The following is a 26,396-nucleotide window of genomic DNA, read 5'->3' as shown; positions in this document are numbered from 1 at the left end:
GGCGCGAGGAGAGAGAGAGGTTGCTTTAGGGCGTGCACACGGTGCTTCTGGTGCATCTCTGGCCCCAGGGTGATCGCTATATTTCACTCTGACACCCACATCTGTAGGGAGACCAGGAGCTGCACGGTTGGTGAGAGGGGTCTGCCTGCAGACCTCCACTCTCAGGACAGTTCCGGTGCAGACCTCCACTCTCAGGACACCTCCACTGTCAGTACAGGAAGTGCATGCTAAGAATTCCAAAATAAAATCACCACTATCAGTACAGTGCCACTTTCCAAACAGGAAATGCACGCAAATACAAAATAAAATCGGATCCTGACGGATCGTGACACTTAATATAATACATATGTATATATGTATATATATATACACATATATACGGACATCTTGTATTGTAGTTACTATCAGTACAGCCGCAGCGCCACTTTCAGAACAGGAAATGCACGCAAATACAAAAAAAATCGTACTGACACTTATTATATACATAAAGTATATATAGATATATATAAAAATAGGGACACCTTGTATTGTTTACTCTCAGTACAGCACCACTTTCCGAACAGGAAATGCACGCTAATACAACATAAAATAGCACTGACACACATGAAAACTAGAAAAAGAAGTACTTTGTGTCAGTAGATTTCGTTAAGAAGGTAACGCTTAATGGCAGTTTGTGATTCACAAACTGTCAGTCAGTGCTCCTATTTGAGGCAGCAGCAAAGACTAGTTTTAGCTCTCAACAAGTTTTAATAGTTTATCTTACCTTTTTTCACCTAGTTAACGTTTTTTTTGTATTATGCATGCATATTTTACTAATCACTCACCCCTCAAATGGAAATATGTGTTTACATTAATGGTGACCAAACCGTTTGAGACCCACTGAGATAACTTAACTATCTAAACACTCAGAGTCCTTTACCTCACCTGAGCTGTAGTTATCAGTCTCTCAGTATGACAGGAGAGGACTCTCCTCCACCTTGTTGTTGAAAAAGCTCCTTAAATCCGTTAGCGCCGCTAGCTAGCACCAGATGCTAACAACAACAATACACGTAACCGGTGCGCGCGCTTTATCTCACTCGCTCGCGCCACACATACATACACTCCCGAGCTTGAATGACACACAGAGACCAATCGAGGGCATTCGTATGATCTGTATGAAAGTGGCCATGTCGGCAGGCCACATCATGTAGACAGCCAGTCACCCTCTGTGAGGCAGAGTCAGACCCACATTTGCGCAGCGTTCCGTTCACAATACATACATACAAAAAAAAATCCTCAGGCCAGCAGGCCACTTAACAGGCCAGGCCATCGGGAAACCTCCCGGTCCTCCCGATGGCCAGTCCGGGCCTGACCAAGGCCGACCCAAAGTGCACGGTGGTCGGACTCATCACCTCCGTGATGAGTCTCCATTGTGATTTGAAAACTTCCATCAAACGAGTCCGTCGGTGGGCGGGGAAAAAACTCGTCAGAATCGTCACTTCCTGTACTGACAGTGGAGGTGTCCTGAGAGTGGAGGTCTGCACCGGAACTGTCCTGAGAGTGGAGGTCTGCAGGCAGGCTCCCATGCGGGTTGGTAGCAGCTCCCTTAACTTCTCTTTTTCCCGTTTTCTCCTCCCTCTCTTTCTTGGTTTTATGGTCTGTAACTCTGTATGTATTTATATCAGAAGCTGATCAGGATTCTCTGAAAGTATCCGAAGCAGCGGGGCTGGTTTCCCACTCACTGTCCCTGAGTAGGGTGTCCATTACGGTGGGAGTACCTAAATTACACAGAAGAGGGAGATCAGGAAAAACCCAGCGAGAGTTTTGTGGAGGGAAGAGGGCGGGGGGGCTGGGGGGCTGGGGGGCTGGGGGGTGGTGCAGAGTGGAGAAATCAATTTGTCTCTAAGCGAAAAAGAGGATGAGACACACATAAAGTACATTGTTGCATGTTTAAAAACAAGAGAAAATAAATAATTTGAAAATTGTCTTTATGACCAGCGGTTTAACAACATTGTAAAACTTGAGTCCGGCAGTGGCTCAGTCAGTAGGGGCTTGGACTGGGAGCTGTAGGGTCGCCGGTTCAAGTTCCAGACCAGACCTAAAATATGGAGTGTGGACTGCTACTTGGAGAAGTCCCAGTTCACCTCCTGCCCTGCCGTGGTGCCCTTGAGCAAGGCACCGGACACCCCCCCCCCCCCCCCTTCCTTCCCCTCCTCACTCCCCTTCCTTCCCCCCTCACTCCCAATAGCCGCGTTCACACCGCAGTACTTTTCCCACTTTAGTTCCTATATAGTTCCGAAATGTCGCATTCACACCAAAAAGAGCCGGAACAAAAATGAGTTCATCAGAACCTTTTTTACCCCCTTTTCCTCTTTCGTGGGAGAAAAAGGTTCCTATGTCTGATTGGCTGGGTGGAATGCAAACCACGCCACGTTCATGAGAACTAAAGAGTTCTCATGAACCTTTGTGGGAAAAGTACTGCGGTGTGAATGCGCCTATTGCTCCCCGGGCGCTGTACAATAGCTGCCCACTGCTCCTAGTACTAGACTCCTGGTACTAGGATGGGTTAAATGCAGAGAACACATTTCACTGTGTGCTCTGCAAGTGTGACCATTAAAGAGGGTTTCATCCCCCCCAATTCGATTGTAAATCTTGAGTCCAGCTAAATTCCATTGGAGATATCAGTTGTCAATGTGAAGCATTATATTGTGTTCTCAGACTGTAAGATGGATGGCGTCTCTCGTCCTGTGAGAGCGAGCTGTCCCTGTTGCTAAGCCTGTGACACTCTTTCTTTTATCGGTCATTGTTATGTGTTTTGGACGGGGTTCTCTGTGGCTTTGGGGTGGCAGCGAGGACGGGGAGAGGGCAAAATGTTCTTCTTCTCTCGCTCAAGTGAAGCCGCAAAAGTCAGAAGCTTCATTTCCTTTTCAGAGAGTATCAGTGTTTCATCCCATCAGTCTGTGTAATGCACTGTTTATTGCTTTTCTGTGTAACTACAGTGTTATCAGATTATCCCCAGTGCAGTTTTTCATGGCTTACATTGGGTTCAATTGTATTCTGCCAAGCCCTAACTACTTTAGTTAGTGTGTCATCAAACAAGCCTGTATAAAGATTTCCTAAAAAAGTTAGAAAGCAAAACTAGTCTTGTCCTTTTTGTCTCAGGGTGATATTTAATGTCAGTTTATTTGTATCCTCTTGTAATATTGTCAGTAATATTTACGTTCTTTCAGCCAGTTAACGTTTTTGGGCCTGATTAAAACATCTTTATTCACTCGATTGCTTTACAATTCCATACATTTGAATGTGTGCAATATCTGCAAAACTATTGAACTGGATTGTGTTGTTGTTGTGGTCATCAGCACATCATCAATACCATTGTTGGCATGCTATCAGGCTAAACTAAGGTGGAGATGGTGATATTAACAACAGTGTTCAGCTCAAACAACTGCCTTGCCTGATTGAAGCTTCACAGAGCAGCTTGACTACTCATTAAATATAACATTTCTAAACTTGATCTAAGCCAATATAAAGTCAGACAGGGAAAATGATGTCCTTGCGCTACACCATTGAACCCTAAAACTGAGAGAAGGTTTATGTTGATGTCTGAGCGAAGGCCAGACTTTCCTTTGAGCAGCCGACTTGAAACGATGTCTCTTAAACGCCTGTTGAGTCTTACCAGACCACAATGAGTGAACTGCGGCCTGACAAGACTGTGATTCTGTCATGTTTGTGACAGTTGGTGGTTTTGGCAGTGTTGGTGCTTATTTGTGTGTGCCTGACCATAAAATCAAGGGAGAGATGTCACTGGATGTGAAACAGTCCTGATCTACACTCTTCATAATCACAAACCTCAGCTGGTGAGCTCGCTCTTCACCCAACCGCCTTCAATAATTGGGATTTTCTATGTTTTGTAGTCCAACTGCTTCACCAATGAAAGTTATCCTACTTGCCAGCCCCCAGATTAGATTTTTGTGGTTTTTAGATTAGATTTAAACTCTCACTAGAGGGCTCGTCTTGCCATTTGTTTAAGTTTTGTGGGTTTGGGCTTATGACTGCCTCATCTGCTATATAAATGTATTATAAACACATTGCTAGATTTCCAGAAAGGTAAGCTGTTAGTATTTCATTTCATTCGTAGGTTCAGTACCTGAAATGCTTGATATCTTCACTGGTGTCATGAGTACTATGAGAAGCTAATCGATCAATGTAATGATTTTAAACAGGCAAATTATATCGTATATTATTTTACCCTTTTAAATAGTCCTTTTAATAATTATTTATCATATTTAAGACAATAGAATGATCAAAACCACGGATGAACAATAATTAAGTAAACATTTACTGAAAAAAATATATTAAAAAACTGCTCTCCACATTTTGTGTTTTCAAAACTGTTGTAAAGACCTGGGACATTTTTATAGTGCCTGTTGAAAAACTGACTGAACCTGAGTGACTCAGCTGTCGACCACAAAAAGACAGCTGACGAGCTTGTTTACCAAGCACGTCTTCGGGTTTCGATGTAGGCTCTCGTTGAAATGAATTCAATTACTGACTTGTTGATTATATCACTTGCAGTGTAGCATGTATAGTCTCTGTTTCAGAGATTGAGGCTGCAGGAAATCAAGCAACATGAATCTCTGTTTGTCTTTTATGCATGTCTACATTTTTGTTAATGGCTTGAAAGACAATTGGGCTCTGACCTCAAAATATTTTTCTTTGGCAAACATCATTGAGATTTCAATTACCCTCAGTTAGATGATACATCAGAAAAGTAAGTCATCAGGAACTTTGTGAGAACACATTTGAGTTGCTCCCAACAAACTGGACAATTGTACACCTTGTACTTTATAATAAACATATACACATACACATTCCTGCCAAAATCCGCTCCAATTTGGAGGTTATCTATTGTGTCTTGACAGAGATCAATAAAAAAGGTGCATAGCTGAATCCTCTGGAGCATGGTGAATTGGACCGCACTGACCACAGAGGCAGTAAATTCACAGCATTCAAATTATGGAAATCCCATCAACACAGTGATATAAAGTGGGAGAATGACCAGAATTGTTTTGGTAAAAAGTAGACATTGAAGTCTAGGTTAGTGTTGTTATTAATAGGCATGTGATTTCAGGTTGTCAGATATATTGGTTGTTTTACAGCAGGTACAAACAGGTATTATCCAATCAGTACTGATAATTGTAGACAAAGTGCTTCATCATGTGACCGCTTGAAACCCAATCCTCAGTCTGCTGTAATTGAGGTTACCCTGAGATATCGGCCCAATCCCAAACCACACCCTACCCCTACACACTCCCCCTCCGTGACGGAGTGAACTCCGTGGAGTGACACATGAGGCTCCTCCTGTCAGATGGAGGGAGTAAATACAGCAGCAAGCTTTGGGACGGCCTCCCCTCTCTCCGGCAGAAACAGGAAATGCCGTAACTGTATGTGACAACGGTTTCAAATCAGCATCTCTTTGACAAAAAATTACAATTAATAACTAAAATAAAACTCCAACATCTTTAATTGTGTTACTTTTTTGTAAAGCTCTTTAAACCTGATGTTTATAAGCTTCTTAGTTTTTGCAACAGTCTGTAAATATACACAACTTTATAATAAAATGCACACATTTACCTTTTTCTAGACTAAACACAGGTATGATCCTAAGTTAAAAGAATACGAGGTTATCATGAGGTTGTTAACATCGCAATTTATCAGTGGATATTTGCTGGAACTAGTAAACAGCGTGTTTCCTGACGGACACACACAGCGTTGAGTCCGGGCAGGTGGAGACCGTTCTCCAGTCAGCACCGATGCAGACTCGCTGTTTGAGGGCTTGATAACCCACTCCCTCTCCACACTCATTGGTTTGGAACAGCACTTAATGTGGCGGAGCCTCCGCGCGAACGAAGGGGTGGTGTGTAGGGGCAGGGTGTAGAGGGCGGTTTGGGATTGGGCCATCATGACTAACCCTAACCACTCAATGGAGAACATTTTACAAGGTAACTTAATGATGATGAGTGTGTATTTCCATACAGGGAGGCCAGTGAAGCCTGACTTAAGGCATGTTCAGGGACACTGCAGCTTCAACCTGTATTGGATGACAAATTAGCCGTACGTAACCGGGTAAGGACTAACAGGAAATCAATGCATCCAGCCACCTATCCTACATCAATACAGTGTCTCACGTTCCCGCCATAAGCCTCCTTCTCTAACTGTCTTTCTCTATCTTTCTTTTCTGGCTCTATATCTGCAGTGTACTTCTTTGAAAGCCACAGCATCTCTATTTTAAGGACCTCTTTGTTTTCTGCTTTGTATTCAAATGATCAGGCTCACACATGCAGGAGGATGCAGCTCTGAGGATGAGCAGGTTGGTGGGGAGAGGCAGGAAGAGAGAAGGAGGTTTCAGAGTATTTATTTTTTGTACCGAAATGTTGGATCTCATGTTTTTATAGCAAATAACTTATTTTACAGACTTCTTTGTAGTGAGAGTTTTGGTGAAGAAATTGGACGCCAGTGTTTGCTTGTCCCTGGCGTTTTGTTACTAAGCAGCGTGCAAGTATTGACACTCCTCTTGACACCTTAATCCTTTTTGACGTTGTGTTTACAGTACAGTAAGTATCTATGTCTTGTAAACAACTGTTACTGTAAAGATAAGATCAGAAGTAAAGCTGCATGATGATTTAACAATTTCGGTGAGTCAGGCAAATTACATATATGTTACACTGATAAAACTGTGTAAAAATACTTGATGTAATATTTCCATCCATGCCGTTTTACTGGGATCTTTTAAAGAATACATTGTCAGCAAAAGTCAAAGGAATAATCTCTTGGGAGTGTGGAAAGAGATATTAAATAATATGATCAGATTGAATCTCAAAATCTTGACCAGACACTCCAGAGATAAGTTAGAAAACATGTTCTGGTGAATTAAGCGTTTGTATTTATGTCAATAATAATTTTGTAAAAAATTGCAGTAAGCAACCTTCACTGCAGGTTATAGTTGACATTATTCTGTAGATTCAGCATAAGATTATCTCAGTTGGCAGATAGAGTCACCCACTAGGTCGGAGCCATGCGCTGAGAAGACGAAATGACCATGTCCAAGAGCTCTCACTCTCCCTGTGTCTCTGCGTCTCTCCCACGCATTTCTCAACACTGTTTTTCTCCTATCTTGTTATTCTCTGTCTCGCACTCTCTCTCTCTCTCTCTCTCTCTCTCTCTCTCTCTCTCTCTCTCTCTCTCTCTCTCTCTCTCCCTAACACATGCTCTCACACACACCTCCACTTTCAGAGAAACCAACACATAAACACACATGGCATTTGTGTATCGCTCTGGGTTTGAAGGGCAGCTGACGAGTCGCTGATGGTCAGGGGAGCCTCTGGTGTCTGTTGACAGGCCAGTAATGCAGCTGAGAGAGAGAGAGAGAGAAAGAGAGAGAGAGAGAGAGAGAGAGAGAGAGAGAGAGAGAGAGAGAGAGAGAGAGAGAGAGAGAGAGAGAGAGAGAGAGATAGGAGAGAGAGAGAGAGAGAGAGAGAGGGAGAGAGAGAGAGAGAGAGAGAGAGAGAGAGAGAGAGAGAAAAAAAAATAAATAATGTATAACTAGTTTAGGGAGTTTGAGAGGTAATTAAAAATAGCTAAGGGCGATGATCTGACTTGAAGTGTGTGTTTTGCTGCAGCGGGAGGAGCTGCAGGTGAGCAGAGCTGCGTGTCTCCGTCCTGTCAGATTAGACTTCACTCGCGTTTATGTCCATATCGAGAGAAAGATAAATAATCTGAATTCAGTGTGCAGTTTACTTTGACGTGGGGGTGAGCAGCAGAGGTGGGGAGAGGCGGGGCTATTGCCTCATCATTATCAGAAAATGATTGTATAAGGCGTACACACGGAGCCGTTTGACCCCCCAGAGCGTTGCGTATGTCGTTCTATCAACCTTGGGACCCGTTATCGTTTCCGCAGTCCGCAGTGCCGTATTCGGTCGTCCTCGTTTGGCCGAACGGTCTATCTATATGACACTAAACAGTAACGCAAACGACCGTTTTCGTCCTCGTGTGGTCGGGGCCTAAATGTAACCCATCCTAGTACTAGGAGCAGTGACCTGCTATTGGACAGTGCCCGGGGAGCAATGGAGAGTGGGGGGGGGGGTGTCTTGTGCCTTGCTCAAGGGCACCACGGCAGGGCGAAGGAGGTGAACTGGGATCTCTCCAAGTAGAAGTCCTCACTCCATATTTAGCTCTATTCGGGGACTTGAACCGGCGACCTTACGGCTCACAGTCCAAGCCCCTACCGACTGAGTCACTGATGGACAAGGAACCAGGCATTCCCATCCCACTGGGGAAACTCACATGGGTGAACTGAGATGTCGTATAATTAATAATGACTGACACACAGTTGTCATTTTCCACAATGGGGAGGCAGATCTGTGCAGATAAAATCAGGTTTCCATTGTTGGATGGTAACAAAACCTTCCATCCTCAACCACCATAAAAGGCTGAGGTTGAGCTTTAACTTGTCTCCACTCCAATCACCTTAGCTGAAGATGTGTATCTGCCTTGAGCCCTTTCTTTTCAGTTGCACCATGACTTGAGAGCAAACACAAAGCAGCCGACTGTGAACGACGGGCACAATAAGCTGCGTGGGAGATTTAGCGCTGTGATCTTGACATCCACGCATCACTGAATTTTGTGGGCGCACGGAGGACAGCTTTCGAAAATGTCAGTTCTCAGTTATATTTATCCACTCCCAGTCCACCTCCCCCCATGCTTTGTTACCCTTTTATTTCATTTGCACACCACTCGTGAATGTTTTGATGTCTGTTGTCAGGCTGTCCAAAGGCAGATGAGGTTCCTTTGACATTATCTGTTTCACTTCTCTTACTGTAACTCCCTACGAGGCCCCGAGTGTGTTTGTTCACTGCCTTCCCTAATCTGTTTCCTTCATCACGTCAGAAGACCATCTTGCCTTTGAGGCAGTGAATCAGATCTAATGCTGAAGACTCAGAAAACACTTATAAACCATAATAGTTGGGTTTACACTACTGTCGCAAATTGCTAATGATATATTATCTGCTCTATATTATATCACTTACTAATTAGGGACTTTACTCAGGGCCAGGCCCCTTTCCATAATCACTACCCACAGCAACCCTGGAGACATGATTTCCTGGTAGCCTTCCTCATAATATATATGAAGTTTACTCCGCATATGAAGACAGTGGTGCTTATTAATGCCCCAGCAAAAAGGAAAGGAAAAGATAATGAGTGTGTTGTGAGGCTGAAATTGAGAACGGGGGGAGAGTGGCTGCAATGAGGGAATTGTGAATTTCTATGTGTTTCGGAGAAACCGAGAAAAACAGAAGGGAGAGAGGCAGAGAAAACCCTAGAGATGAAAAAGAGAGAGATGCTGAGTGAAACAGAGGGTGGTCAGTCTTTCGGTGTTTTACAGGATCAGATATCACATCTGCCGAGGATACTTATCGATTGGCATTAACAAAAGACTTGCATGCTCTACTCCATTAGCAGGCCAGCTGGTTGCATGTCGCTCTCCACTAGCAGCACCATATCTGCCAGTGTTAGTTTGGGTAAAACTGGATGTACATTTTTAATATTTAAATATGCCTTATCCATCACAATTAAATGTGCTGAGAGTTCGAACCAGTTACTACATATGTTTGTACTGGCTCATTATTTGATCAGATATTTACATATTTCAATCATAGTTTTGTAAGTTTTAAACAGATCCATCCAGGCAAAGTTCCTATTCAATCAAGCATGACTAAGAGTAAGGTTTTTGGAATCATCGGGATCGTATCTGCACCTGTTTCAAAAATATTTCTTCAGCTTTATCACATTAGCTGCCCAATGCTTACTTGATTACTAAATAACACACACTCCGTCCCTTTCCACTGTGTGCTGGTGTCCTCCAGTCATGGTGTTTGCTCAAACTAAACTTGAAGAAAGTGCCAAGGTTTATGTCAAACTTTGGGCGCTTTATGCCAAATAAGAGAAGTTTTATGGGGTGAGAATGAAGTGATGATACAGCTACATTTACCAGAGTAATGACTTGGATTTAGTGTCTTGCCATGCTTTCCCAGAAGACTCAGCCCACTTTGGGTAGATTAGGTCTGCTTCTTTCAAATAAATACAAACAAGAGAAGCAGAAATTAGCCACAGTGACTTCCATACACTAGGTGGTCATAATACCACAGTCTTATGGACAGAGGGGATCAGTTTACTGGAAGACCACACGTCTGAAATAATCTGCCCTCAGAACAGAGACAACTCTCTCTGAATACTCCCATTTTGCTGCACTTTACAAGGTGAAAGTCCAAAAATATGTCATCTGTATGGTTGTCTGTAAATGCCCAAACCACCCAATTGGTTTTAATTATAGTCTGCGGCTTCTCCAAAACAACATGATGTTTATTAAGATTAAGATGGACTTTTATTAATCCCTCGTGGGGAAATTGTTTCTCTGCATTTGACCCATCCTAGTGTTAGGAGCAGGGTGCTGACATTTTGAACGGCGCCCGGGGAGCAGTGTAGGGAACGGTGCCTTACTCAGGGACACCTCGGTAGCACTTGGTCTTGCCGGGACTTGAACTGGTGACCTTCCAGTTGCCAAGCCAAGTCCCTATCGACTTCGCCAGCACCGCCCCTATGAAGCATGATGTGTGCATTTTAGGTGTTGCTTGCCTCTGCATTATATCGTATAGTTGGGTGTGTGTGTGTGTGTCAAGTATGTAAAATTGCTTCATGTAACCATACCACAGGGGAGCCCATGTTTCCCTTTACCGTAAATAACAACGTCTTTGCATATTTCGAGCCTGACATGCCTGGGGCCATTGGAGCAGCACATGGGTGACATTTATCAGAGCATCACGAAACCTTGATTTGAACTCCTTTGTGATGGTTGCACTTCCCATTTTGATCACAGCACAACATTATTATCTTCTCTGTTGTCGCTTGCAGGGCTTTTCAACTCAATACGTCCCAGCTCTCTGTAGCTTCTAACCAGATTGTGCGTCTGCAGCCCGGTCCCCGGCCTCGCTAATCGTTACGTCTGTGTAGAGCAACTTTCCTGTCAATCACCGCCACAGTGGCGGTGTTGTTCCCAGGCCCAACCTTCCTGTCAGAAGCCCTCAGTCTGAGGAACAGAGGACAAAGGGATGACGGATGGGCAAAGGTCCCTCGCAGGGAAGTACAGTATAGAAGGTGCGTGCTGTAAAGGGTGACAATGAGCACATTCAGGCAGACACAATACAGAGCCTCGGAGCCTCTCTGAGAGAGAAGCCCAGCATCAGGCCAGCGCAGTCCCCTACAGCAGTCAGCCAGCAGCAGGATGGAGCCAGGGGTTATCACCCAGTCCTGAACAACACTCCTATTGACTGGGAGCAAATAAAATAAGAGAGGGAATGCAGATCAGAAGAGAAAGGAAAGGGGCCATGTTAACAAACCAGGAGAAGAAATATAATCGATTAAGTAGAGAGGGGGGAAAAACATATTTTCCTTTTCGACTGACCCATCATCTGGCCCCACATGCCACCACGTGTTGCCGGCCTGTGAGGATTCACGTTCCTTCTGATCAGCAGCCCAGCCATCCGCCCGCTCTGTGCGCCGGCTCGTCTCTGTGTGAGTGTGTTTATTTTAGAGCGTGTGACTCACACTTCCTGTGCTCTGCCAGTGAGGCAAAGCTCTATGGAACAGCAGGACCTCCGTTCATTCTCAATTCTCTTTTTCTCTTTCTCCCTCCTCTCTCTGTCGTGTTGCACAGCTGATAGGCCTAACCCGAGTTCTGCGTAATGCGGGGGCAGCACGCTGACTGGAACTGGAAGATTTAAGTAAATGGGACATGTTCACATAGGCAGATGGTTGTCACTGAGGAAGAAGCTGGCTGTGTTTTTTCTTAATCTGCCACTACAATAGGATAACTTTGCTGATTTGAAGGTGATCATTGCGAGGAATCGCCCTCAGGGTTGTGTGTGACAGGGGAAAACCCAGAGTAAGACCTGTTTGTAATCCTATCCATCAGCTCTTGTCCTTAATCCGTAGTTGCATGTTTTTGGCAGTCGTGCACTTCAGTTACGTGACAATTGATGCCATACTGTTGTTTCAGATAGGATGGTAGGATTCTTTTGGAGATGTTACTCATGCTACGGGAATATGAGTCACTTTTAGTTTCTTCTTGCTACCGCATCTTCTTCCTCCCCTTGCATTTGTACAGTGGAAACATTCATACACTGTCTTCTCCCTCTCCCTCTCTCTCCATCACTCTTTTTTTTTTGCCTCACCCCCAGCCTGTCTCTCCCTCCCTCTTTCTCTTTCTCTTTCTCTCTCGGCAACACACCCACTCAAACAGTCATATCCGCTCTCACTCTCTGGCTCTCCCTGCTTGTCTCACAGTGCCTGTGAAGCATCTCTGAGGGGGAAGACCAGACTGCGCTGTCAGGTAATTTAAACTGTCTGTGTCTCTCTCTCTCTCATTTTCTCTCTTTCTGCATGCCCCTCCCCCTCTCCTCACTCTTTCTCTCCCTGTCTTGCTCTCTGGTTAAAATCCATCTATGTCTTCCTCTCTCTCCTTGGTCTTTTCCCCTCTCTCTTTCCCTACATATCATTACTTTACTTGTCAGCTATTTCAAGTGAGTTATTTAGTTATTGCAGCTGTTTCACACAGGATCGTTTATTATTTCAAATGTGTTGTTTGAAACCAAGTCAAAGGATTTAAGTTTGTGAATGTCAAAAACTCTGCTTAACGAAACCTTGCTCGTTTTAGTATGACAAAGGGAACTGAATTATATGCACATGATGATACAAGGATTTAAATTTGCAGATGTATTTAAAGTTTGAAAGAGGAAAACAAGTTTTAATTCGAATCAGGATCATTTACCTGTAGTTGTCCCTTTTTTCATGAATTTGGAAATGTGTTATTTATTCCTTATCTGAGTTGAGGGTCTTAAGATAGCTCTCTACTCAGAGGTAAAGCCCTCTGAGACCAATTTTGGACCATATAACTAAAATTGACAAACTAAGTGACTAGAAAAAAGATGATATCCATCCATGAAGGTCCTGGCCTTAGATAAATGATGGAAAACCTGGCAACCTGCAATTTCGTTCAAGTTGTGGTCAGTGTGTTTTTACAGTTGATTATGTCACCAAAAAGAGCCAATTTTCCACTACCAGGGATATCATTAAAAAACTCTCAGCGCAATCTTGTCCTGGCGTTGAGGTGTGCATTACCCGGCTCTGCTGTGCCACTCATGTTTGATTCAAAGACCCGTATTGACCTGCAGTTCACAGGCTTGTGTTTAATCAAAGTGAACACTGCAACGCTTGCAACTGCCAGTCTTATCAAAGCCCTGTGAAATCCTTCCCTGTAACCTCTCGCCTCAGAGGTGCAGTTATCCCCATGCATCCCGCGCCGTGCCGAGGGAGAGTGAGAGCTCTGGTATGTGCTGTTTTTTCAGACGGCGTTCTCCTTAGCGAGCAGATTCTCCTGACACCAGTGATATCCCTGGGTGAGTGTGAGCGTTGGCCTCTGAGGTTTTACGCTCTCTCCAGGTTTTCTTTTCCAGTCATTTACCCCTCAACCAAACTGCGGTTCTGTGATTGCTTAGCAGGATTTATTTGACAGCTTTTTGGTGGTGTCCTATGATTTAACTTTCCGTTTACCTTATACTCAAGGAATGCTGGTGAGCCTCCTGTACAGTAAAATATGTTGTATTGCTTCATTGCGGTTCCTTTCTTCGCAAACCTTACAGTATGTGTTAATCTGTTGTGAGGTCAGCAGCTCCTCACTATAAGAAACTAAGATGTCGAGGGTCATGCCAGCTTGTCAATGCACGCCAAAACCAAGCTTTTCCCCTCTTCACTTCCTGCTGCCAGTGTGCGTCTGTAGTCAGAAAGGATGCTGGGAGATAAATTTAGACCTCCAGCTCCCTCTCCATCTGCCGTTGCTCAGAGTAGGCTGGTTTCCATGGGAACCTGCACCAGGCTACCGCCAGTAGGAGAGAATGGGGGGAGAGAGAGATGTGTGTGTGTGTGTTTGCCTGCATTTGGAGCGGTATGACAGCAGATTTTTTTTAAAGCACTTAAGAGGGTTTCTCTGTTCTCAGGGCACAAGGTAATTTAAGGTTGAGCCCATATTTTTCTCCGCCATTACCAGCTGCATGAATGCGTCTGGGTATTGATGAGGAAATGAACACAAACTCTGCCTGGCTGTACTCTCCTGTGCATGATAATGACGTTTTAACTGTAAAACTGCTGCGCGACTTATCGAGCAGAATCTGATCCAAACTGTTTGTTTCATGGGATTTCTAGTTTGAGGAGTGGAATGGCTGGACTTAATAGACACAGCAGAGAGAGAGAGTGTGTGTGTGTGTGTGTGTGTGTGTGTGTGTGTGTGTGTGTGTGTGTGTGTGTGTGTGTGTGTGTGTGTGTGTGTGTGTGTGTGTGTGTGTGTGTGTGTGTGTGTGTGTGTGTGTGTGTGTGTGTGTGTGTGTGTGTGTGTGTGTGTGTGTGTGTGTGTGTGTGCCTGCCTGCCTGCATCAGTGCCTGTTTCTGCTGACAAAGCACCTTTGCATCGACACACATTCCTCACTCATCCTCTTCTCTTCGTGGACCAGGTCTTTAATCACATTTTAGGCACAGACACCAGAAACTAGTTCACACAACAAATCCCGGCATATGAGACTGCTCTGTGAATTACATACAGAATAAGGAAACCAGAAGGGTGTGTTCACAGTTAGTCATTTTCTTACTCCGTCTAATATTAGCTTTGTGGTTTTCATCTGACATCATCAATCAAAAGAACAGCAGCATTTAACATCCGCATCAGTGGCTTCCCGCTCTCACCTCAGCCTAAAAATAGATCAGAGTGAAGACTGCTCATCGATAAGGTGAGAGAAATGTATATAACCTGTGTGCTTCACCACAAGTGTTAACATCCTCAACTGATTTATATTGAGCCAATAGAGCATTAAAGTGTTGCACGTAATACGTAGTTGCCGTTGATGAAGTAATCTCTGTGGAATGAGGAAAACCCGTCGTCAGACAGCAGGAGGATGAGTGTATGCAGGGTAGGTCACCTCAGGGCACGGCTTCTGATTGGCTGGTCTGACGTCTCGCAGCAGATTCAGGGCTGCTGTGTGTTCGTGGCTATGGGGAGAGGAGTACTGTACACTGTATGTGCGCTGTGGGGTGCATGTATGGTTTAATGTAGGCTAGACTCAGGCTTTCCTTCTTCCTGGCAAGTCCTTGACTCTGTGTTTCCCCTGCTCAGAGCTGGCAGTCTAGACTGCCATGAATAATGTAAGCAGTGCTCTCCCCAACCTTAAAAACCCTCTAATCGCCCTGTTTAAGGGCCGCATCAACGTCTATGCCAAAGATCATTAAACGTACACTCTGATAACTGACCACATGAGCAAAGACATTTATTACAGCGGGGTTGAGGAGGACACTTGGTCTTGGTCCTTGTGCTTTCCCTCCTGCTCAACCCTTCTATTTTCTATTTGCACGTCATGCTTCCTGCTCTTCTTCTTCTACTACGTCACAACCAGCGATGTTCTCATCCAATTGTATCTCTAAAATGCAAGTGTAAAAGGATCAACTCTTGTCAGTCAGGATCTGATATAAAAACTTAGCGAACTGTAGTGGTGGACATTAACTAAATACATTTACTCAAGTACTACCAATACTTTTATATATTACCGGCTTCAACATTAAAGTAGTGAACACATTCATTCTTCCAATAAATACTAATGCAATCCAACATATCATGAGGTTTTTATACACCATTACTGCTTTTACTTCAGTAAACGTCCTTCACCATTGGCGGGCTCCATTCCCTCTTTATCTAACCTCTCTGCAGACTCCAGCGAGTGATGTGTCTCTTTGGCTCAACAGCTCCAGTCAGAAAAGGGCTGCCATCACATACAAAAGTCTTCCTGTACATTTGAAAAGGTGGAAGATGAGCAAATGAAAACAGAAGTGAATTATAATTGCTGTTGATTCAGTTTGTTGTGCTGCCTAATTGCTGTGTGTTGATGGTAAAAGTCTGTTGTAATCAAAGAAACACACAACAGACTATCTGCCCTCAGCAGATGTGGGGGAACGCGGAGACGGAGCCGAGAAGTTGTTTCCAAAAGGAAGACTGATTCTCTTCCTTTTTTTTTTTACCCTCCACTGTAAACTGGCTCTAATGAAGGCTGACTGTTTTTTATTTTTTTAAATATTGTGAGAGCAAAAGTGTGGCTCATTAAAAAAAAAAAACTGTCAGTGCTGCCTTGCCATCGCAGGCACCTTGAGCTGCAGTCTGCAGCCACTGGATCACTGATTCAGTCTTTTTCTATCTTCCCCACCTCTTCTCATGTCATCCTGCACTCTTTCTTACCCATACTTTATCTGCATATTGTTACGTTCCCTTTTAGATCCAGGGGCACAAAGGGAAGTAACAGCACGAAAAAATAACCGGCCGAGAGAAAAAGGAGAGGAAACTGATCTCTAAAGCCATAAGCAGGTCTTTTCATTAACAAAAAGAAAAAGGGCTCACCAGCCAACTTGCAAAACAAATCTAGATACAAACATATATACTGGAGACATGGACACCACGCTGCACACATCCAGCCAGGGGAGAAGGGGAGAGCGACTGCAGCCTTCCTCAGGTCCTTTATGCAGGCCCTGATTGGTGATTGGGAGCACCTGGAGGAGAAGCTGCACCTGGAGACAATATAGAGGGAGAGAGAGAAAGACACACACCCAAACACCAGCACCCACTACGGCACGTAACACCCCCCTCCATAAAACCAAACAAGTGTTTGGCCACAGTTACCAAAACTCACATTACATAGTGCACAAGCATACTAGTGAATGCTTGGAAGCTGCCACACACTTCGCCACTAAATGACCAGGGTCAAGACAAGACAATATCATCTATACATTTTCTATCTTTTACCCCTCAGATTCTGCATTAGCTCTGTATCCGTACCGACCCCTTGTTATCCTCTCTCCTCTTTAATATCAGAGGTGCTGCTCGCTGTCTGCACCATCACAGAGATCTGCAGCTGTGAGGTGAACACACGCAGCGTCCTCCTTCAGTGAGCGCTGATCTGCAGAGTCTGAGGGGGGAGAAAATAGTGTCAACGTCTTGGGCTATGATTGATGCTCTGGATGAGCCTGTGCTGGGACTGTCAGCAGTTGGGCATGGCTGCTCAGTGAAAATGTTATGATTAGCCCCATCCATTCCCAGAATGTGTTTTGATTGACCGCAATACAAAAATCTTGTGTCTGGAGCTGAAACGGAGCACAGGATTTGTAGTAAGTGGGGAATATTACAGAACATGCATCTTGATAAAAGGGGAGATTTTGTCGCGCCCGCTAGTCTCTGTGATCAGCTATATTGGCACCTCATAAACACAGCTCTGTAGTAGTGTGTGAGTGGGAAATATTACACTACATCCGTCTTGATAAAAGTTTTTGTTTTTTTTACAGGCTTCATAACAAGCAGCCCTCATTAACACTGAACCCTGGTGCCTGTATACCAGCAGAGTGAGAGTGTGAGGGGCTGAGGCTGAAATGCAGTTGCTGTGTCAAATCCCTTTATCCACTAGAAAACAGCTCCCCCTCCAGTTACCCCCTTTGGCCTAAGTGCCAGATCAGATAAGGATAGGCCATATTTCCAACATTTGTTTTGACTCCTTGCCTTGACACTGTGGTCTTCTCTGCCGTGAGCTGCTCGGACTCCTGCAGACTGAGCCAGTCATGGGTCGGATATGAATCAGATATGTCTCTTTTAGAGTCAAAGTCTCAATTTGAAGGGAATTTGAAGGAAGTGTGTGTACAGTATGTGGAAATACACATATGCCTGTGAGCTGAGATCACCATGCCAGTAACAGAACATCTTCATCCCACATTTCTAAATAGATTTACAGCAGCTGTGCCTCTGTCTCCTGAATCACTGCACACTATCCGCTTATTAAGAGTTGAAACCGGGACAGACGAGAAGCAATAACATGTTGATGATGCAATTACCTTGATAATGTGCTCATTAAAACACTGACCTCGCTCAACACTACGCCTGAAATGTAACCCGATTTGTCATAGTATGATATGTAGGGGAAATTCTGAATAAGGGAGTTTGATAGGACACTAATGATTTTGGCCTCCTGCCCTACCAACATAACTCTTTTTCAGACTGCATGGCAGGCTTTTTAGCAACCTTTAGACGTCAAGGAGCTTGAATAATCATTACAGGATTGTGTGCCGAAGTAAAAACAATAAGTGTGGTTTGATATTGAGTAAGAAAAAGGTTTATAACGCTGCGAGAATGGGTCTGCGGAGAGCATTTCTCCGCGATGCCAACTCGTCTATTACCAGCATTCAGGGAGCTCTATGCAAGTCAATGGGGACTCCCTGTTAGTTAGCCAAGGGATCCTGGTGTGTGAGGTGCTCTGCGGATTGGTCCATTTGGGTAATTTATTGCTGATTTGGGTGTTCACACGTCAGAGAACCCAGGAAGAAAACAATGGAAAAAGAGAAATCTCCAACGAGGCGTTCTGAGGCAGCATAGACAGGTCTTCTCTGTGTTAGAGTTTTACTCGCTACAGGGTGTACTTTGAGGGTTTGTGACTCTGCAGACCGTTTACATGCAGAACAACCTTCATAACACACAAGGGGACGGGTAATAACCGGAAAAGCATGACATGGGACCTTTACATTTGTTTCGTCTAAGAAAAACGTTTTATTCCTGTTTTTATTTGTAAAGCGAAGCATTTCTTTCAGTACTTTTGCATGCTGTTAATCTCTGTGACCAAATCTTTTTTTAAGAATCTAAAGATTTTTCTGTATTTCTTTTCAGAAGCGAACACTCGTGACAACCAACAAAGGAGAAGCAGAGAAGACCTTGGGAGTACTGTTCATAATGGCTGAGGCTGGACAGAAGCAGAGCTGCTTTGTACAGAGACATGATCCATGTTTACCTGCAGCCGTGCAGCTCCAGGGCATCTTTTAATGATGCCTCATTTGGTCCTCTTGAATAACTCTTGGCCCACACTCAAAAAGGCCCTCCATTGTGATTTACAGTCGTCGATGTTCCCCTGCCTCTGACCTCTCAGCTGCCATGCGGTTTGCCCCATGAGGCTCTGAGAGCCCCTCCGTGTGTGTCTGTGAGGCCTCCTCCCCACTCTATGGAGGCTGAGCCCAGCCGTCCGGCTGATGGGGAGCGCTCGGGAAGGCAGGAGCAGCATGAGACTGCTGAATCCTCTCTAGGATCTGTACCACCTGAGCAGCCCCAGCAGCCTCCTACCCCTCGCCCTTCACACAGAGCTTTGGGCCGCCTGCAAAATCGCCAACCCAAACGCTCCGACCTTCTGCTTCGGTTACAGCAGCAGCAAGCAGTAACATGGCAGAATTCGGACAGCGCAGGTCCCTCAGGAGGCAGCTTCTGCTCTCCAGCTTCCTCATCAAGCTCATCCCTCCTGTCTACTTCCTCCAACCCGGGTGAGCATGTTCATGGGGTCCCATCTCAGTCCAGCCAAGACAACCCAGAAGGAGTCAGCTCACCCAGAAAAGGGGAAAAGAAACCCCAAAAACCAGGGAAATATGTGTGTACTTATTGCGGCCGTCCATGTGCCAAGCCAAGCGTTCTTCAGAAACACATTCGCTCCCATACGGGAGAAAGACCCTACCCTTGTGCCCCCTGTGGCTTTTCATTCAAGACCAAGAGCAACCTGTACAAGCACCGCAAGTCCCATGCCCATCGCATTAAAGCGGGGCTATCGTCCAGTCGTGATGAGCCCAGTTTGAGCGGACCAGAGGGCAGTGGCGTTGGAGAAGACCCTGAGGAACACACAGAAGGAGAAAGCACTGAGTCTGAAGAAGAGACGGGCCAACATAGGAAGTCCTCCTCAAAGGTAATGTTGGGCCAGCAGAGAAAAGGTGGTAAGGAGCCGCTGGGAGGCTCAGAGGAGAGCCAGAGGCTTGAAGACTCTCAGGCTATCAAGCAAAGGCTGGCACTGAGGCTTAGTGAAAGGAAACGTGGCTCGAAGACTTCTTCAGATGACCGTCTTTCATCCCTCTCCACCTCATCTTCCTCTCTGGGCCCCGGCAGTAGGGGCAGCACAGAATCTGGCTACTTCTCCGGGTCAGGCAGCACTGACCTGTCCCAAGTAAGCCCTCCCAGTGCCAGTGCCAAAACCTACGCAGAAATTATTTTAGGTAAATATGGAAGGCTGGGAGGGCAGCAGCGCAGTCCCCATCAGCAGCAGCCTCATACTTCACTTTCTTCATCCTCAGGAAGGGAGGAGAAGAGCCTTACTTTCGCTGTACCCAAAACCCAAGTAATAGAACACATTACTAAACTCATCACTATCAATGAAGCGGTAGTGGACACACGTGAGATTGACAGTGTGAAGCCCAGACGCTCCTCTCTGTCCAGGAAGAGCATCATGGAATCGCCCAAATGTACCACCCCTAAAGATCCCTACGCATTTGATCCCAAAGGTGAAGCCCCTGGCCCCAGTGGTTTGAAGCACCTTCAACATCCTGAGGCAGATCCAACGGGAACCCAGGAGCTGTCAGGGGCGCCTCTGCTAAGAAGCCACTCAATGCCATCCTCTACCAGCCAAGGAGAGCCCCCCAGCTGCGGCACCATGTCTCCCGGAGGTTACCGTCTCTGCCAGTCCTTCGATGAGCAGCAAGCAGTGGTAGCAGAGATAAGGGTTGGCCATGTCCAGCGTATGCTGAGGCGCCAGCCTGCCATAGAAGTTCCCCTGGGAGCTGAGCTCATGCTGGAAGACTCTGACCCCACTTCTTCCTCCTCCGCCAGGCAGCAACAACAACAGCTAAAGAGTCAGAGCCTGTTGGACTGTGAAGCATGCGGGGCCCACTTCCAACACAGTGAAAGCTACGAGGCCCACAGAGACATGTGCCCAAGACAGCAAACCCTGGAACAAGAGAGCAGGGAGACAAGTAGAACAAGCAGGGAGGATCGTCCCCAGATGATGATGCACTTTAAGTTCCGAGCCCTGGCCATGGCGGTGAGGAAGAGGAGGAAAGAGGAAAGTCTAGAGGAGGACCCTCCCAGCCCTGGATCTGTAGCCACTTCAGGAAACTCTGCAGGCCTCAACCCTGTGCCAAGCAGACCAGAGCACAGCCAGGCCCTCTCAGGTTTGTTTAGGTTTCCCTGCAGATCAAATTATAACAACATTATCCTGTGTTAGCAACACTTCTGTTCTATCATTCATTTGTATGCTCTTTAAAATCTTAGAAATGTGAATGACCAAACAATTATTTCAAAAATGCTAATATCAGCATAAACATAATTAAAGTCGAAGAACTACTGTGGGAAATGACACTACACTATAGACAATTGCTTGTATACCAATATAAAGGAATGGTTGTTTCTAGGTTTTCAGATTGAGCCAAAACAACAGCCGCAGCAGGACAGGAAGGGTGTGTCTGTCATCCAACACACAAGCTCTTTTGAGAAGCAGGAGAGCATGTCCACGGAGAGTCAGAAACCAGACCTCAGAGAAAGTCAGCAAATACAACAACCAGAGCCAAAACCATCACCCTCGACATCTCGCCTGATCCGCCAGCCCAACATCCAGGTGCCAGAGATCTTTGTTACCGTGGAGCCCGATACTGATATGCCATCTGTGTCGCCGCCAGCGACGGCATCCACATCCAAGGTATAGGATTACACAAGGCTATATTTGTTTGCACATTTTACACAGTTTGATTGCATTACCTTTGTTTTCTCCCTCCCTTCAAATAAAGGTGAAACATTTATTGATTAAAAAGGGAAATTGGTATTTTGTTTCTTTGTCTAAGTTGCAAATGGGGACAACGTTTTGGGTAGTCCAGTATTGAGCGACAGAGCTGCAGCTGTCATTTACGAAGATGGGCTTCCTTGTGATTCCGCACCGTCAATGCATGTACACTAAAAGTGATTGATTTGTTCACAGATTGTCGGCATTAAAAAATCACTGTTAATGAAAAGACTCCCAATGTAATCAGTGGACATATGAAACATTTGTAGTGTGTACAGCGTCTGCCGGCATAAACACTCGCTCAATACTGGACCAACCTCAAAAATGTAGTTACTTAGACCAAAAGCATGGGAAAACAATGGAAAGTAGAGTAAAGTTACCCTCTATGGTTGTATTTAGCAGGTGAGCAGTCAATATCCCTTCATCTTACATGTAATGTTGGATTAGTAAACTACGTATCTGTCATAGGAGATGGAGAGAGTGGAGGAGTTCCAGTGGCCTCAGCGTAGCCAGTCCCTGGCCCAGCTCCCTCCAGAGAAGCTGCCACCAAAGAAGAAGAGACTCCGCCTGGCAGAAGCAGCACAGTCCTCCGGGGAGTCTAGCTTTGAGTCTGTGCCTCGCAGCCCCAGTCAGGAGAGCAACATCTCCCACACTTCAAGCCCTTCTTTTGAGGACACATCACGATCCGAGCCTGCCGCCTGGGCCTCCTGCAGCCAAAGCTCCCAGATGTTGATGGTGCCATCCACTTCCTACCAACACCACCAAAGCCACAAGGAAATGAGGCGCTCGGCCTCAGAGCAGACCCCAACCAGTCCCCAACAAACAGAGCAGATCTCCGAGGGCAGAAGTAAATCCTTTGATTATGGGTCGCTGTCCCATCAGCAGCCTGCCTCCTCCTCCTGGAAAGAAAGGAGAAAGTGTCTCCTTGTAAAGCATGCCACCTTAGGGGAACCTGAGCAGGAGGAGGGAGCCAGCACCAATCAGCTGTCCAGAACGGAGAGTCCAAAGCCTGGGCCTTCCTGCTCCATCCACCCTTCTCTTTACTCAACAAAGGCAAGCTCCCGGTTCAGCTTGGATGCCACGGGGAAATCCCTGCAGCTGCTACAGCCACACATCTTTCCACCCTCTCATGATGTGCTCTCTCTGCAGCAGGCATTTCCCCAACAGTCACTATCCCAGCTACTCCCTGTCAACACAGCCGTCTCTGAAGTACTGTCCACCCAAATCATCCATAGAGCCTTCTTACATTCCCACACAGCCCCTCCATCTATACAGATGCACCCAGCGCACATCCACATGGCAGAACAGTTGGGTATACCTTTCCATCAGCTTCCTGCTATTGTTCCTCTTCAGTTCTCTTCCAGGACTAGAGAGAACCAGGCTGTGTACTTGCCTTTTCCTCCAAGACTTACTGCTCGTGTTGCTTCCCCTCTCAGTACAGAGAGCAGGCCCTCCACCTCTTCCATATCTTCTGCCTTTACACATCAATCCCTTGTAAGAATCTCCTACCACCACCCACGGCCGATCATCGCCACATGCCTGGCTCAGCTTACACCAGTAGTGTCACTTGTGGTGCCAGTGCGCCTCCAGACACATATACCTACCTACGCCAGTGCCATGTATACCACTCTGTCCCAGATTCTTGCCTCGTCATACTCACAGGAACCCATTTCTTGCACAGCTATGGTCATCATGGGCCAGGTGGAGCGGGACAAGCTGCAAAGGTCCTACTTGAAGGTCCCTTCACCAGACATCAAGAGTCTTCTTCCTCTGTCTCTGCCCACCGAGCTGGCCTCAGGATCTCTGGATGGATATGGGCCACTGGGGGCAGGAGGGAGTAAACGCATGCTCTCTCCTGCAGCCAGTCTGGAGCTCAGCACAGAGGCCCAGCGTCACCAGAAAAGGGTAAAAGAGGGGGAGGAAGGGGATCAACATAAGGCAGGAGAGGAAGAGGATGACAGGCGGGAGGAGGAGGACGTAGAACAGAAGGTTCTACATCAGGAAGAAGAAAGTAAGACACCTGGGAGAAAACTGGAAGAGGAGGAGAAGAAACAGCCAGAGAGATTAGAGGGAGAATCTGTGAAAGTCGAGGGGGAGTTAGAGGAACTACCAGGGACACATCATTGGGAGGAAAAGGAGGAGGAGGATAAGGACTCTGAAAAGACAACCAAAAAAAAGGAGGGGGTGCCAGTTTTGGATAAAGGGGTTATTACACCGCCTGCCCCTTCATATCCCAGCCTCAACACCTCCGCCTCAGTCAACTGGTGCTACCTGAACTATGTCAAACCCAACCCGTCCACCCTGAGGGACCCCCGTAGCTCTGTCTATTCTACTTGGAGTGTCAGTGCGCACAACCCCAACCTGCCGGGCCTCAGCACTAAGGTGGCCATGTCTCTGCTATGCTCCAAACAGAAGCACAGCTCCGAGACGTACACCATGGCCATGGCCCCCACCCCAGCCAAAAGCAGGTTGGCCCCTGCCAGTAGCGGGACCCCACGTGTGTCCGAGGTAAACGTGATCACAATTTACACCACTTTATTTATCAGTTATTGTAGACCACTCTGTTTAAAGGTCCCCTATTGTACTGTTTTTCATCAATATATTATAGGTCTCAGATCAATATAAAGCATGTCTTTGAAGTGGCTCGAAAATATTGTAGCATCCCATAATCCCCTCTGTTTCAAAAGTGCTGATTCTGTGTCTGCTACTTTAGATGAAAATAAGGAGCCCCTCCCCACGCCCCTCTGCAAGATATTTGGTTAAAAAGAAAACCCAATGGTGCTCTAGGAGGAGATGCAGGTGGGGGGGGGGGGGGGTTACCTTGGTTGGTGATTGGCTAATGGTTACACAAGCCAAAAAAAATCGTTATGACATCACAAAGTGGCCAAAATCTGATCAGCTCATTTTCAGACAGGTTTTTATATAAATGGATCAGGACAAAAAGAGAGTGAATCTTTTTTCCTGAAACTTTCAGAATCTCTTTCCACAGAGGGGACACATGTTTATGTATAAAAGACATGAGAAAGTGGATTTTGCATAATAGGTGACCTTTAAGAGACCTTAAACTCCCTTAACTACTCACTCGTAACTATCTATTAAAAGGTGTTCTTCACAATTGAACTCAATAATGTCTACCTCCATGGGAACTCTTTTAACAGTAACAAATGTTACATTTTATTTTAAGTTGTTTTGAATTTTTCTATGTGTGTCTTGAGTGTAGGTACATGCCACCCCACCCAGCACCCTCACCAAAGTAAAGGATGAGGAGCCGAACGACAAGGAAGAGCCTAAAGAGATGAGGGAGGAGGAAGAACCCTCCACCTCTAAACAGAGCGAGCCGCCTCGTGTTCGCATCTTTGAAGGCGGGTAAGAACGTCTTTTAATTCAATATTTGCAAATAATTGCGGCGCCTCATTACACAAGTAATCTGTTTTTCTGTCGCAAACCAACGCCTGATGACGGAAGGAAAACAAGTAGGGAGAGCTGAGAGTATCTTTTTAACAGATGGGATGCACTGAAACCCGCAGGGACTTCATTTGTACCTGCAGCCAAGCTTTTTCCTCTTACTGCTGCCATGAAAGCCTGTGTTTTAGAAATTCGGAGAGATAGCACTGGGTGTGTGTGTTAATAGGGACAATGTGTAGCCATTTGACTTTGTGAGACTCTAATTTATACCTTTTTTCTTATGGTTGCATAAGTTACTAAGAAGACACAACGCAACAGTTTGAAGCAATCTGCAAGCAATTAGTATCAGTCATGATTGGCATTTTTGTAAAACATGCGCATGTGTTTTTCTACAGACCTGTACGCTTTTTTACACTTTTCTACATTCATGTATAGATTAGATTCAATTTGTTTATCATTGCACAGAATGCAATTACTTATACACATATTTGTGCTGACTGTCCAGAACGTGTTTAGTGTTTCCCAGCTCTGTTTACATTGAAGCAAATACAAGAAAATAGATGGGAGTAAATGATGGATTGGAAATAAAATGCTCCCAATTAAGAAACTCACAAGAAAACTGTTTGTAGTTTGATAGGAACAGATTTAGTTTTAAAGAGCTATCGCGTAAGGGATTTTCAGGGATGTGTTTTGCTAAGTGCTGCATGCACATTTAAGGCCTGTATTTTTTGTGAATGTGCAGAAAGATTGAGTGTGAAGGAGTTGTCTGCCTTACAGTAGATAAGGCGCTAATTACCAGTCTTTATCATTTGCAGCAACGCATTACACACATTCAGGGAGTGCATTTTCATCCATAAACAGCCTACAGCTTCCTCACGTCCTCTCTTTCCATCACACCAACCCTCCTCCTTCTGTTCATGCTGCCTGTGTCACTCTGGCAGCTCTTGCACTTTTACTTACTTGTTTTCTCTTCATTCCTTTCCAAGCTCCTCTGTGTCCTCTATATGTTTTCTCTGTGCATGCAAATAAGCATAGCTCCTCTGAATGTGTTGTACCCTGACTCTGTCAGCACTCATTATCCCCATCTCCCTTTTGACGACCCTTTGAAATCATGACTACGTGCCACTCATTTTATCCCGGAGATCCAGAAACACTTTCTTATCTGTGAATATGCATCGTACAGCTTTGTTTATGTTCCAGTGACTTCCCCAATCTTATCCCGATCCCATTTCAAAGATCCCTTTAAAAAGA

The 26,396-nt window shown here is 45.5% G+C and overlaps 1 protein-coding gene across 2 annotated transcripts in view; it reads left to right on the top strand.

The window, feature by feature from the left end:
• Positions 1-26,396, top strand: part of LOC117461067 (transcription factor HIVEP3) — a 41,223-nt gene that overhangs the window by 9,917 nt on the left and 4,910 nt on the right. The window contains exons 2-6 of one of the 2 annotated variants that reach the window (XM_034102746.1): positions 12,379-12,424; positions 18,827-21,135; positions 21,376-21,659; positions 22,209-24,248; positions 24,961-25,106. In XM_034102746.1, the coding sequence (XP_033958637.1) occupies positions 19,155-21,135; positions 21,376-21,659; positions 22,209-24,248; positions 24,961-25,106 (4,451 nt within the window). In that variant the 5' untranslated portion in view covers positions 12,379-12,424; positions 18,827-19,154. The remainder of the gene's footprint in view (positions 1-12,378; positions 12,425-18,826; positions 21,136-21,375; positions 21,660-22,208; positions 24,249-24,960; positions 25,107-26,396) is intronic. The other variant, XM_034102747.1, reaches the window with a different exon arrangement.

This window comes from Pseudochaenichthys georgianus, chromosome 16 (genome assembly GCF_902827115.2).
Source record: "Pseudochaenichthys georgianus chromosome 16, fPseGeo1.2, whole genome shotgun sequence".
Classification (NCBI taxonomy): domain Eukaryota; kingdom Metazoa; phylum Chordata; class Actinopteri; order Perciformes; family Channichthyidae; genus Pseudochaenichthys; species Pseudochaenichthys georgianus.
The sequence above is the reverse complement of the archived record's forward strand: the minus strand, read 5'-3'. Positions and strand labels throughout refer to the sequence as shown.